This window comes from Protomyctophum parallelum, assembly GCF_964188405.1.
Source record: "Protomyctophum parallelum genome assembly, chromosome: 1".
NCBI classification, from domain to species: domain Eukaryota; kingdom Metazoa; phylum Chordata; class Actinopteri; order Myctophiformes; family Myctophidae; genus Protomyctophum; species Protomyctophum parallelum.
Window position 1 is genome coordinate 17,125,878 of NC_139697.1, and position 14,239 is coordinate 17,140,116.

General features: G+C 43.8%; 1 protein-coding gene across 2 annotated transcripts in view; it reads left to right on the forward strand.

Moving 5' to 3' along the window:
- The window catches only part of fam83hb (family with sequence similarity 83 member Hb), a 72,629-nt gene that overhangs the window by 44,374 nt on the left and 14,016 nt on the right, over window positions 1-14,239 (forward strand). For both annotated transcript variants that reach the window (XM_083783461.1, XM_083783460.1), the window contains exon 8: window positions 5,147-5,629. In XM_083783461.1, the coding sequence (XP_083639587.1) occupies window positions 5,147-5,629 (483 nt within the window). The remainder of the gene's footprint in view (window positions 1-5,146; window positions 5,630-14,239) is intronic.

The window sequence follows — 14,239 nt, forward strand, 5'->3', positions numbered from 1 at the left end:
GACAGGACATGTAAAAGGGGTGCAATGAAAGCAGCCCTAGAGAAGCAACTGTCTATGTCGCTTCGGTGTGCCCAACAACCAGAGGGACTGGCTGGCAGCACTGTACTCGTCCAAGACGAGACAGGTCAGTGGAAGCTGTCCGGCAGCCCCCCATTAACTCTAAGAGAGAGGCCATGATTGCAGACCATTCTCAATCTGGCACCGCCTGGAGCACATCCACTGTGCCCAGCATACATGACCAGAGGCAGCTGGTAGGTCTGAGATCGAGGATCAGGCGAAAACCACCACCGTCCTCAGTCACACTATGAGTCAAGGAGAAACCTTCAGTTGAACCAAACTGCTTGTTCACCGTGCACTATGCTGCAAGGTCTGTTGGGTAGCAGGCCCAAACATCCGGCCTGGAAGACAGGCAGGGTGTTAAGTGTCCCACTGTACTTCCCTGGAAGTGGGGCCTGTTAGAATGCTGAGTCTATAATCGATGTGCAAGCTAGCTCAGCTGTACAGTTGCACATACGCGACATGTGTCCCCTGCATTTACCCATCCTATTGCTACTAGGAGCAATGAGCAGCGCTCGGGGAGCAATTAGGGGCTCAGACCGCGACACACATGGACACATTGCTGGCCGGATCTGGCATTGAACCCTGGACATCCAGGGGCTCTAGGTCGCCAGGCGGGCTCACTAACCCGCCATGGCAGCCCCTCGGGGCCACACTAGGCCCCAACATCATCAGGGTAGTTAGTTACCACGTAAGCTAACGCCTAGAACAAGCATCATCCATAGGTGCCGTGCCATCCAGGCCAGAGGGCCAGGATGAGGTGACCATTAAGAAACCGTTTAAAACGTCCCAGTCCAGCTGCCGTGGCATGGATCTAGTTGGCAGACCAGTGACTATACACTGCGTGCGGCCATGGGCAATAGCCATACTAGCTCAAAGGCTTCATCTAGTGAGAGAAGCAATGCCGGCATTAGGTCCAGGGTTAGGGACCCTGTCTCGGTCACCCACAGAAGGCAATCTAAAAGGTCAGTGCTACTCGTCACAGACCATGAGTAGCGGCTCTGCAAACAGCAGTGAAAAGAGCAGCACCCATTTATCAACCCATTAAGACAGGAACAAGTCTGGGTTGCCGCTGCTATGTAAGTATATAACCACATGTATACTCTTCTCAATTCTTCAAATAGACATTTGAAATCATTCAGAGACTTAGGTCAGGATTCTGAAGGTGTTTACAGCATCGGCCCTAGATGGGTTAAGAAGTTCTCAACCTGAGCAACTTAGTGGCCAACAGTACCACCTTGAAATTTCCCCTAGTTGAGAGAGCATCATCTCACAAGGGCTCAACGCTAGCATCGCCGTGGGAGGCAAATCAGCCACCACCACGGCCAACACAGTTGACATATGTGCCAGCAGTATGCAGCCAAAACATCAATGTCTTCAAAATGGCCGTTTCCCTCGCGACCAGACTACGGATAAGCGGTTGGAGATGGATGGAAGAATGAACCACAGCCATAGCCTGTGTCCAGCACCCAAGTCGAAACACGACTACAAGCGCAAGTAATGGACCTCCTCTGTGGGACCAGAGAGGACCAGCATGCTGCACTAATCCCTGAACGGCAGCAGAGCGAGACACTAAATACTACTGGTTATGTAGTTGTAGCGAAAGAGCGAGAATCACTCAAGCTACAGTGTCAATAGTGCCCTAGTATAGTGGCAAAGCCAAACACTTGGACTGTCATATACAACCATTTTAATACCAAGCATATTAGTAATATCTGAACAGCAGCAGTGATGTACACTCAAGCTATGACAGCAAGCAGTATACTGCACATGTCGAAGCAGTAGTGAGTACCAGGTACACAATGCCGTGGTTATACGAAGATCTAGCCCTCGGCAGTTCGCTATGGGGCGCGTCCAACTTGGGCGCGGGCAACAGAAGTACCCTCACATTCTATTAAGTATATAAGAGAATGGGCCTGGCAGCATAGCGAAACACACTCTGTGCTTATACTAGATGAAGCGGTGGAGCGAGACACACTCAGTGCTTATACTAGTCAATGGCACATCGTGACAGTAGTTCCCACGCTGAACCACGACAGCAGGCAGCGGAGCGAGGGACACTCTCTTAATGCCTATATGGGCACTACGGTAGTCTTCATGCTGAGACACAGTGGCAGGCCGCAGAGCGTAAAGCACTCTCAAAGCCTATATTAATGCCAAATAGTGCAGGGCAATTAATAATAATTAAGTTAACTCAGCGCTTTGCGTTGAACGAGTTAACCGGATACCACAAAGTATTCACACCAGCAGCCTTCACGCTGTTATACGGTGGGAGGCAGCAGAGCGAAACACACTCAATGCCAGTGATAACACAGTCAAGCATCTGTACACAGTAGTACAAAGTAAGTATTCACACCGTAGCAGCCCTCGCTGAAATACGGTGGCAGGCCGCAGAGCTAAAGCACTCTCAAGGCCTATATTAATGCCCAATAGTGCAAGCAATTAATAAGAATTAAGTTAACTCAGCACTTGGTGTTGAATGAGTTAACTGGATACCACAAAGTATTCACTATTCACACCAGCAGCCTTCACGCTGTTATACGGTGGGAGGCAGCAGAGCGAAACACACTCAATGCCAGTGATAACGCCGCCAAGCATCTGTACACAGTATGCCATTAGTACTATACCGACATGGCGAAGAGCAGGGATCACTCAAGCCTGTGTCAAGTGCACAATATGACAGTGGCGGGGCGGAACATGCCCTCGGTGCTAGTGAAAAACAACATCAGTACACAGTATGTCAACAATACTATGTATGGCGAAGGCCACTCAAGCCAGTTTCAAGCACACAGTATGACAGCAGTGGAGCGAAACACACCCCCAGTGCCAGTGATGATGCAGCAAAAGAGCATGGGTCACTCAAGCTACAGTATCAAGTACACTACATATGTACTAGTCAATGTATTCTGTTGTCTTGTCAGGGCAGTCGCTGCCAAGGCAGCTAATGAGGACTAGTCCAAATAGGAATAAGCACAGCATTATATGCCTATTGATTATCAGTACATGTTATACGAAACGCGTACGTTTGATCACTCTCATCAGAGGTAAATAAAAATCATGCAAAGGACATACAATGAGTGCTGGCATTTTCTTCACCTCAACTTATCAGTACATGTTACCAATACTATGCAGACGTAGTTTGATAACCACGCAATGGTAAAGCGATAGAAGCTTGAACCATTACATTAGTAATTATACTGCCAAGCACAAACGGGTATTACCCGAAAAGCAGCTGAGCGCATCACACTCAAGCTATGAGATACAAGCACTATGTGTATCTCAGATAGCAGTATACACTTAAATTAAGCTGGGACGTTAAGCACGCCGCACACAGTGACAACATTGTCATATTCCTGCTTGATATAACGAGCAAAACAAACTAGCAAGTCAGCACTGAGCTGCGTTTACAACTTGACATGCATTTTGAAAAAGTTTGTTCCTTAACCAGAAATCGTCTGGGGAGGAGTGCTCATTAACGTCACGACCACACAAACCTCTTCTTGGTAGGTATCGTTGCAAGTGCAACCAAGCGCCACATATATGTGGTAGATTGCACGTTCTGGGACAGAGCGAAACACACTCTTCTTGCAGAAAACACGTGGAGAGGAGTGGTCATTCAATATGATTAGCGTCGCGGCAGTCGCTCTATCGAGGCGAAGCACACCTACGAGCCCATAGTTACCGACGCCATAAAACGTTGTTGTTGCACATTTAGCATCGTGCGGCCATTCAACATGAGTATTGATTAATAGTCAATAAGCGCCGCCGCGGTCGCTGTCGAGGCGAAGCACACCTCTCTCTGCGAGCCGCCACAACAACAGCACCACGAAACATTAAGTTAGCTCTTGGTTAGTGAACACACAACAACGCACGGGGGGGAACCCCAGTCATGAAAACAATGAAAACAAACCACGCGTCTCTGGAGGGCACAAGGCAGCTCCTAACCGTGTTGGTTTCGAGACACAAAAGCGTAGCTGTTTCAGTTTCAACGACATGCACTTTTCGAGGCGAAACTGCTATTCCTTAATGCATTTAGTCGGGAGGATGGACGGCCACTGCCGCCACCGACAATTCAACAAATCATACAAGTTGGATTTCAGCGAGAAAACACTGTCACCAACCCAATGTAACGCCAAACAGCAAAGCGAAGATAACGCAAGGCTGTAGTAGGCACGCCCGCCGGGCAAGTAAAGTAACACAACTTACCTGTAGAAAACAAAGTCCAACATAATAGTTGGACCAGGGAGCCCGGCGGGGAATTATCGCCGCCGGCCATGCAGCCTCTGGAGGACGCAAGGTAGCTCCAACTGAACGGTTTGAGGCTCCGTAGGCATGGCCAGCGTCGAGAGCCCCCACATGCAGCCTCGAAGGACTAGCAGGAGCTCAAAAATAAATCGACCTGCGCTCAAAAGCGAAAAGATGAAAGAGGATGAACCCTGTGAACTGGGCGCCTATATCGGTACGCCCACAGGGGGTCACGAGTGACATTTTTGGTATTAATATTCGACCTCTGCGCATGCGCGCGATGATATCCAGGTGTTGAAAACACCGCCCTCTGGCGGTCAGTAGGTATGAAATAGAATAGCAGATCTGCAAGCCGAGCTTGTACTGTAGGTCTACTATTTTTTTAAATGTCTTGAAAATGTGGCGCAAATCTTTGAATATATATTCTTTGAGAGTGAACGTTTTTAACTCAAATCTTCGCTTCTGGGGGAGGGGGTCCCTGGAACAAAATATTTTCAGATGGGGGGGTCCGCGGCCAAATACAGATAATTCCGGGGGTCCTTGACATGAAATAGTTTGAGAACCACTGAAAAAGAAACATGTGGTTTTTCCAAAAAACTGTATTTAGAAGACTTTTATTTATTTTTTAATCGGCCTCAGGTCTTGAAATGTTTATTTTTTAAATGTCACTAAAACCACCATGCTTTTTAATTGCACTTTGAGCAAAGAGCACTTTATGAGCATGATACAAAGTCTCAGTCTAAGGAGTTTTACTTCTAGTTTCTATACGGTGAGCGAGTCTTTTTCTGTCAAAGTTTCCACTAAAAACGACCACCCCATGTTCTTCCTCCCTTCATTTCCACAGGGAGCAGTCCCAGAGCAACTATTTCTACCAGGAGGGTGGAGGGGGAGGGGGTCCCGGTTCTGCCCACGGGGGGCATTACGACAGGCTGAGGGGGCAGGAGGGCCCAGGAGGAGGAGGAGGGCCCGGCTCTGGCCACGGGGGGCATTACGACAGGCTGAGGGGGCAGGAGGGCCCAGGAGGAGGAGGGCCCGGCTCTGGCCACGGGGGGCATTACGACAGGCTGAGGGGGCTGGAGGGCCCAGGAGGAGGAGGGCCCGGCTCTGGCCACGGGGGGCATTACGACAGGCTGCGAGGCCGCACTCCTCACCACCTCGCCATAGACCAGTACTCGGACTCCAGCTTCCCCTCGGAGCCGGACGCCGCTCACCCGCCACACTACGGCGGCCGAGACTACCTTTCCTCCGACGACCTGCAGGGCGGGGACGCAGCAGGCCCCAACGCCCCGCCGGCCGCGGGAAGGTACGACGGAGGCTCGTCACACAGGTGCGGTCCGTCAACCATGACACATTTAACCCTGGAACACTAACACTTAGTAGCTATAGGGTTGGTAGCTTGAACACCCTAGAAGCCTAGAACCCTAAACACAGGTATAGGGGCCGACAACCATTACACATTAAGGTCGTTTCAGACGGGCAGCCATAGGCGGAGCTTGAAGTTGACGCTGGGGGGTGCGACTGCTTGGCCAACGACACCCGCGCGCACGCTGTGCCTTTATTTTATTATTTTAGCGTTTTTACAATGCCCTAACCCCTAAAAATGAGTTATTTAGGTAGTACAGCAGCTCACACACATGCACTACAGCCATACAGCGAGTCATCATATCATGATAAGAGAGATGATTACAAACTACAGTCAGAAGCCAGAAGGTATTAAAGTTTAAAAAAAAAAAAAACTTTTTTTTTTTCTTTTTTTTTTCAGGGGGTGCAGTGCACCCCCTGAACCCCCCCAAGCTCCGCCCATGCGGGCAGCGAGTGACGCAGGCGTTGTCGTCTGTATCAGCGACTGCAGCTCTGCTCATGAGGGACGCATAGCGTGAACAAAAGCTCACCACAGTCCAGGTCCAGTCAGCCGCGGGGCATGTGCACGAAACGAGCATGCGCGCGACAATTGCGTGCGACACATAAATACGCTTGCATATAAATCGCTCCTCAACTTCTCAAAATAAACGCATGCCTCTCATGGGCGCGTCAGTCGCGTCTGAAAAGATATTTAAATGACAACTTTAGTTTATTTCAACCAAGGTTCATGTTTTAGGTTGTTATTAGACAAAGTAAAAGTGTAAAAAAAGAAATTGCTGCTTTCTTTCGTTTTAGCAATTTTTGTTATTTTTTCACGGGGGGGGGGGCATTCGAACATGGGGCTAAATACGTCCTTTTTTACAATATTTTAGGGCGATTTATTTATTAATATTTACTATAGTCCTACTAGACCCCAGGAAATTACATCTGGCCACAAAAGATCACAGGATCTACTGAATGTGAAGGTAGAGGTACTAGGGGGGAAGCCACACTGTGTGGCTCATAGGCTCAATATGTCAGTTTGTCACATTCAATAGATCCCGTGATCTTTTGTGTCCAGATATAATTTCTTGGGGTCTAGTATCTATAACGATTATGATGATTATGACTAGGGATGTGAATTATCGATTAATGCATTCATAGTTTTGATAAGCTTATCGATCGATCAATCGGTTAGTTGATTTGTAAAACAATCTGAGAATCTTCATTTCCCTCAATGTCTAACATGCAAATCTGCATTCAGCTGATAATATACAGAAATAATACAAAAGGCATATTATATTCCTTAATCAAATATTTATTTGACCATTGACGATTCAGGGCCAGGCAATGGCATCTTTGTGTGTGCGTTCCTCGGCCACACGCACGGTATTACATTCACAGAAAACCACCCAGTGTTTTTCGATTAATTACGATTAGTTATTAACTAGGGATGCACCGAAAGGGAAATTCTTGGCCGAAACCGAATACCGAATATAGGAAACAGTTGGCCGAAAACCGAATACCGAATAGCCGAATACATCTTCGTTGTAAAGCTACCTGATTATGGCAAAAGACATGATTATGGATTTTCATAATCGATTCATCGGGCGATTATTTAAACGATTAATCGGATTATGGCACCTTTTTGCAATTACCTTTAAAAAAATGCTTCAAGTTATTGTAGGCATGTTGTAACTAACAATAAAGACAATAAAAATGAATACTCCTTCAAAATTAATATTTTACCCCCTTTTTAATACAATTTGATTTCATTGCCATTCCTTGTACTTGTAATTATACTGTAATCTGTAATGTTGACTGTGTATAGCTGACTGTCTTTCTTCCCATTTCTATCTCTGGGACCCCAATTTATTTTTATTTCTATTGTAAAAATCTATGTAAATTTTTTTTTTTTTTTTTTTCACTTAATTTTTATTGAAGGAAAAAAACATACACAACTGACAAGACAATACGGAAAGAAAAAAGACAAAAAGTAAACGAAAATAAGGCTGCATTTCTCATATTACAAAAAACTTTCACTGAAATCCAATTGCACTATCGCTAGGCTGAGAGAAGAAATTCCACTTTTCCCACTTTTTATAGAATTTATCCTCTTGTAGTCTAAGTATGAATGTTAGTTTTTCCATAGAATACAGTTCCTCAATAATGTCCATCCATTGATCTTTCGTTGGTGGGTCCTGCTGGCACCAGCGTCGTGTGATTGCTTTTTTACTTGCTGCTAAGAGGATCTTGATTAAATATTTATCATGTGTTAGAAACTCTTCAGGGATATTTCCCAACAGTAGAAAAGAAACAGACAGAGGTATTTCAAAACACAAAATGGTCTCCAAGGTGGAATGGATGTCCTGCCAGTATTTCTGAATTTTAGGACAAGACCAGAAAATATGAGCGTGGCCCGCTCCCTTGTGGCCACACTGTCTCCAGCAAGGCTGATCTGTTTTCAGTTGTCTCGATTTAATTTTGGGGGTAATAAAAAATCTCATTAGGTTCTTCCAACAGAATTCTCTCCACATTCTTGAATTGGTGGATGTAATTTGTGTATTGCACATGTTTGCCCATTCTTCTGATGTGATGGTAATCTCCAACTCTTTTTCCCAATTAGTTTTAATGTACTCTGTGGAGTTAACCCTAGCTGAAACCAGGGCATTATAAATGCTGGATACTACTCTTTTGGACTCATGCTTATATGCCTGAATAAAAACCTGTATGAGATCGTTTGAGGCCACCGGCTCGGATGCTCTCACCTCCCCCATGAAGTACTCTCGTATTTGGAGGTATCTAAAAAAGTCCTTGTTATCTATGCACATACACATATCTTTCAATTGTTCAAAGTTCAATAACACATTGCCTTTCATGGCAGTACTGTAAGAGGAGAAACCATACCGAGCCCATCGCCTGAAAGTTTGATCATACACACCAGGCTTAAAATCTGGATCGTAAGCGGGCCACCTCAACACCCTGATTGTCCTCTCCATTTTGAACTGTTTCACGACTTTGAACCAAGTATTTAAAGTAAATATTGTGAATGGGTCTAAAATGTCATAGTATGACTTAGCCTGGTCTTTGTTCCCAATTAAAGACTGAATAGGGATGTTGATTGATTTAATTTCCAAAGCTTTCCATTTTGCCTCGCATTTATCATCACACCAACATATTAAAGGTCTTAATTGTGACGCATAATAGTAATCCCTCAAATTTGGAAGGGATAGTCCCCCTCTTTCTTTAGGGAGTTGTAAAGTTTGGAATCTGATTCTCGGTTTTTTTCCGTTCCAGATAAATCTAGATATCATTTTGTCCCATTCACAAAACTGTTTGGCAGGCACCTCCACTGGTAGAGACTGAAAGAAATATAATATCCTAGGTATAACATTCATCTTGACTGCTTCTATTCTAGAACTTAAGTCCAAGGGTGACAGAGACCATCTCTCAATATCTTTTTTAATTTGTGTGATTATGGGTTGATAATTTGCTTCATAGAGTTTAGATAGGTCCTTAGTCAACCTTATTCCCAGATATTTAATTGATTTAGAGTTCCAATTGAAAGGGTAAAGCTCTTTTGTTTCCTTTGAGGGCTTATAATTATAAGAGAGTATCTGAGTTTTATCCACATTGAGTTCATAGCCTGAGAACCGACCATACATTTCCAAGGAGCTCATTAATTTGGGGAGGCATCTATCCGGATTTTTTAAATAAATTAACAAATCATCTGCATATAAAGCCAGCTTCTGCTCCTCATCATTTATAGGGATTCCTTGTATTTGAGGGTCTTCTCTGATTGCCTGGGCCAGGGGTTCTATAAAAATGGCGAACAGTCCTGGACTGCAGACGCAGCCTTGACGGACGCCACGTGACAGAGTGAATTGGTTCGATAGGTGTCCATTTATTTTAACTCTTGCTGTGGGTTTTGTGTACAAAGTTTTGAAACACTTAATTGATTCTTCAGTAAAGCCAAATTTTTTAAGTATCAGGAACAGGAAGTCCCACGAAACAGTGTCGTATGCTTTAAAAGCATCGAGGCTTACTAAAATAGAGCTTATTTTATGTTGTTTTATGTGGTTCATGACATGTAAAGTCCGCCTTATATTGTCTTGTGTTTGGCGGCCACGTATGAAGCCAGTCTGGCAAGTTTCGATGATCTCGGACAGAAAGGTGTTCATGCGTTGGGCCATGATTGAGGCATATAATTTATAATCAACATTCAGAATAGATATTGGCCTATATGAGCCACATAGGGCCTTATCTTTGCCCTCCTTAGGAATCACTGTTATAATTGCTTCGCTCCATGAGGGAGGGATTACTCCCTCCTTAAGAGTAAAATTAAAAGATGTCAGGAGTAAAGGCAAGATCTCAATCCGAAAGGTTTTAAACCATTCTGCTGGTAGGCCATCACTGCCTGGAGATGTATTTGTTTTGAGATTAGAAATTGCCTTATCTATTTCCTCTATTGTTATTTTGGCAGTCATGATTTTGTTTTCGCCTTCTCCAATACAGGGGAGGTCTAAGGAATCCAGGAAAGATGTTGCTGCTTCCTTATTCACTTGAAATGGTTGCGTATACAGATTTTTATAATATGTCTCAAAGGCTCCCTCGATATCATCCAAATTACTATAAGTTTCTCCTGTTTGAGGATCTTTAATTTTATGGATTGCGTTATGAGTCTGTTGTTTACGTAGCCGCCTGGCCAATATTTTCGTAGCCTTTGGGCCTGATTCATAAAAAGTTTGTTTAATAAATCTGCATTTTTTCTCATAGTCATTCTTATAGACATCGTCAATTTCCTTTCTAATACCCTTAATCTGATGTAGTAACTGATTATCTTGCTTGTCCTTATGTTGTTGTTCCAATTGTTTTAATTTTGTGGTTAATTGTTGATGTTTGTAATCCTTTGCCTTCTTCAAAGTTGAAGCAATGGCAATCATCTTTCCTCTAAGTACTGCTTTAGCAGCATCCCATAGCATCACTGGGTTCACCTCACCATTATCATTGTCCTGTATATAAGTTTTAATATCGGATTTGATGCTCTCCGTGAGTAATTTGTTATTTAGAATACCTGTATTGAGTCTCCATAGCGTATTTCTTGGTCTGCTGTCCAGATGTAAAGTCAAATAAACAGCAGCATGGTCAGATATATCAGTTGAACCCAATGAGCAATCTCTTATTCTATGTCTGTCACCCTTGAACATGAAAATATAGTCAATTCTCCTGTGTACAGAATGAGGCACTGAAAAGTGTGTGTAGTCTCTCTCGGACGGATGGAATTCTCGCCACACATCAAACATACCTGATTCCTCCAGTAGAGCATTTATTGTTCTTGTTTGTGGAGATGTAGTTACCGTTTTATTTGTTGTGTCCAATTTACTAAGTATATTATTTGCATCTGTTGCACAAATCAATATTCCTTCTGACTCTGTTATTATCAAATCGAAAATATGTTTAAAAAAAAGCTTATTACTCCCTGGAGGGGCATAGATATTCAGTAAAGTTACTACACAGCCCTCAAGTTTACATTTCACCATGACATATCGTCCTTCTTTGTCATTATATTCTTTAATAATTTCTACAATTAAAGAGTTTGGGATTAATACAGCCACACCACGCCTATTTTCCGATTTAAAAGAGCTGTAGAAAGTATTTCTAAACCCAAACTTTTTCAGTTTCTCATGTTCCGTCCGAGAGAGATGTGTTTCCTGTAAAAATATTATTTGTGCCTTTTCACGTTTCATCTTACTGATGACTTTGCTCCGTTTAACTGGATTATTCAGCCCGTTTACATTGAGGGATATCACCTTAAAATTTCTATTAGCCATTGTACATTGTTTTCACAGTAATAATGATGTATACAGCCCACAAAAAACACATAAAAGCAACAAAAAAACCATATAGAAAAACACATAAAACACGACGCGCCAGGTGGCTTCCAAGAAAGGAAAAAGGCTCTTGCCACCTCATGTTGTATCCCGATGGGAGGGTGGGGGGGAAAAAACTACACTCAAAGTGAAGGCCCCCGCTGTAGGCCTATGTGGAAAAAAAAACTAAGCTAAAATCCACACAAGCTGTGTCCACTATGACATGCCTGCTCAAAACTCCTTCGGTATATATATGATCTACAGGAGTCAGTTTAAATCTGACGAGAAAAATAATGATTATATATACGGGAAAAAAGGCCACGGAAAAAATTATAAAAAATAAAATGACCAAATCCAATGATCCAGATATGAGACGATATACTAAGCCTAGAGAATCCTTTGCATTCCAGCACTTAACTCCAATTATTGGTCACTCAGTTCACGAGTGGACAGAAACAGAATATATAGGCTAAAAGAAAAAAAAGTTCTGACCGAGTTCAGACAAGACTGTTCCGTAAATGTCTCTATGCTCCAGCCTTTACTCAGACTAAGCCCGCTCGCCTAGACCCACAAAACAAAAGAAAAAGCCTATAATCAAAAACATAGGCTTAGCAGGAGGGAGGGTGAGATAGCCAAACATCTTCTCGATGTTTAAATTATGTTAGTTTCCTTCTATACTCCCCTCCTCAACGATAACCTAAACCTGCCTCGTCCCAACAGCTTATTCAACGGTGCGTTAATCAAAAGGTTTATCATCCGCCGCGCGTGCAAGCCACGCGTAATTGAAAACAATTAGGTGTGGTAAGAAAAAAAGGGAGAAAACCGTAGAGAAAAGAAAAAAGCCTATATACATGCATATACATAACCAGGCCATACATACGAATATATATAGCCCATATATATACATACACTAAATAAAAAGCCAAATCTTACGTCTACCTCTGTCAGCAATGGAAAATATAACCAATAAACTAAACCACTCAGTAAAACCTCTATGAAAAAATTAAAGAAAAGAGACTCAGCCCAAGGTCCCTCCTAGAAAGTAAGGAAAAATAAAAAAAACAAAAGTCTCAGCAACCACATGGGAAATCTATGCTAAAATACCCTAAGTGCGCTCTGGATTCATTCGGTACTTATCTTTCTTCTCTTATTTAGTTTGGCCGGATTGGCCCCACTGGAAAGCTTTAAGTTTTTCTTTTGCTCGTTGAACTGCTTCGTTGCGGCCCGGTTTCCCCCCAGTGCGTTGCCACGGCATTCTCCGCTGTAGGCGAGCTGTCATCTCCTCTGCGGGGGAGCTGGCCACTGGTTGTCTCGGTTCCTCCACGGCGATTCCTCTCTTCACGAGCTCCTCCGTGGCTTCTTTTGCGCTGCCGTATGTGCGTTTGCCTTCGACCCATTTGATGCAAATCATGGCGCCCGGTGATTGGAACTTTATTCCCTTTTTCAGCAAAGCCGCTTTGATTCCGCGATATTCACGTCTCTTCTGCATCACCGCATTCGGGTAGTCATGGTCAAAATTAAGGCGTTTATCTGCGACTTCAATCTTCGTTTGCCATGCTTTCCTGAGGATCATCTCCTTGGTACTGAACTGAAGAAAGTTTATCACGATGGATCTCGGTGGGAACTCTGGACCTCGCTTTTGGGCTAGGGATCTGTGAGCCCTCTGAATCTGTAGGTCGGTGTCTGGTGGGAGGGAGAGTTCTGAAATCAGCAACTTGCCAATAAACTCCTGGACAGTACTGTCTTTTTCACTGTCCTCTACTACGTTATAGACACGCATGTTGTTCCTCCTTGATCTTCCTTCTAATTCAACCAGGGATTCTTGCAGAACTCGCTGTTGTTCCAGAGACCAGAGCAGAGCTTCTTTTACTTCGCCGTTCCACCTTTCCGTCTCTTCGATGCGGGCCTCTGCCTCGGCGACTCTTGCGTCTTGCTTCTGGGCTTCTTTCGCGGTGTCCTCAAATCTCTTCGTTACATCTTGTCTGAGGTCTTTAAGGTCTGCCATCAGTTCTTTTTTTAAATCTTCTTTAAAAGAGGATAGCTCACTGGTCAAGTCCTTTTTAAAGTCTCTTATTTCTTTGGTGATGTTTTCAAGGGCCTTCTGGAGTAAGTCACCTGTTGCTCCCTCGTTGCCAGCAGCGTGTCCTGCTTCGTCCATTTCGTTGAATTCGGTGGTTTTTTCCCGTATATTTTTCACTGTATGACTCCTTGTTTGTCTCCTCTCGTTCATTCCAAAAAAAAAAATTGTAATTAAAACATTTAAATTCGATTTAGAGAGATTTATGCATTTTACCGGAGAGAGCTGAAAAGTCAAGCGGCCATGTGTTTAGCCACTCCTACCGGAAGTCATCTATGTAAATTTTGAGAGTGTATTTGGTTCCATTTTTGCACTCTGTTACAGACCCCCACTTGGTTTACTTCTTAACTATCTATAATTTAGCTGGAACTCCCACTATGAGAACCACTGTCCTACACAGTGTGTGGGCACGCACACGCACACACACACACACACACACACACACACACACACACACACACACACACACACACAATAGCATTCTAGCTGATAGGGGAAAACGTTCTTATTTAGCAGCCATATTAGCATGTTCTCTAGGCTCTAGTATCACATATTGCCAAAGTTAAACAGCACTGAACAACTGATCATTGTTAAGCAAAACGTTCACGGACGTTCTGCTTCTGCTTTTGCCCTGCCTGTGCCCACTTCA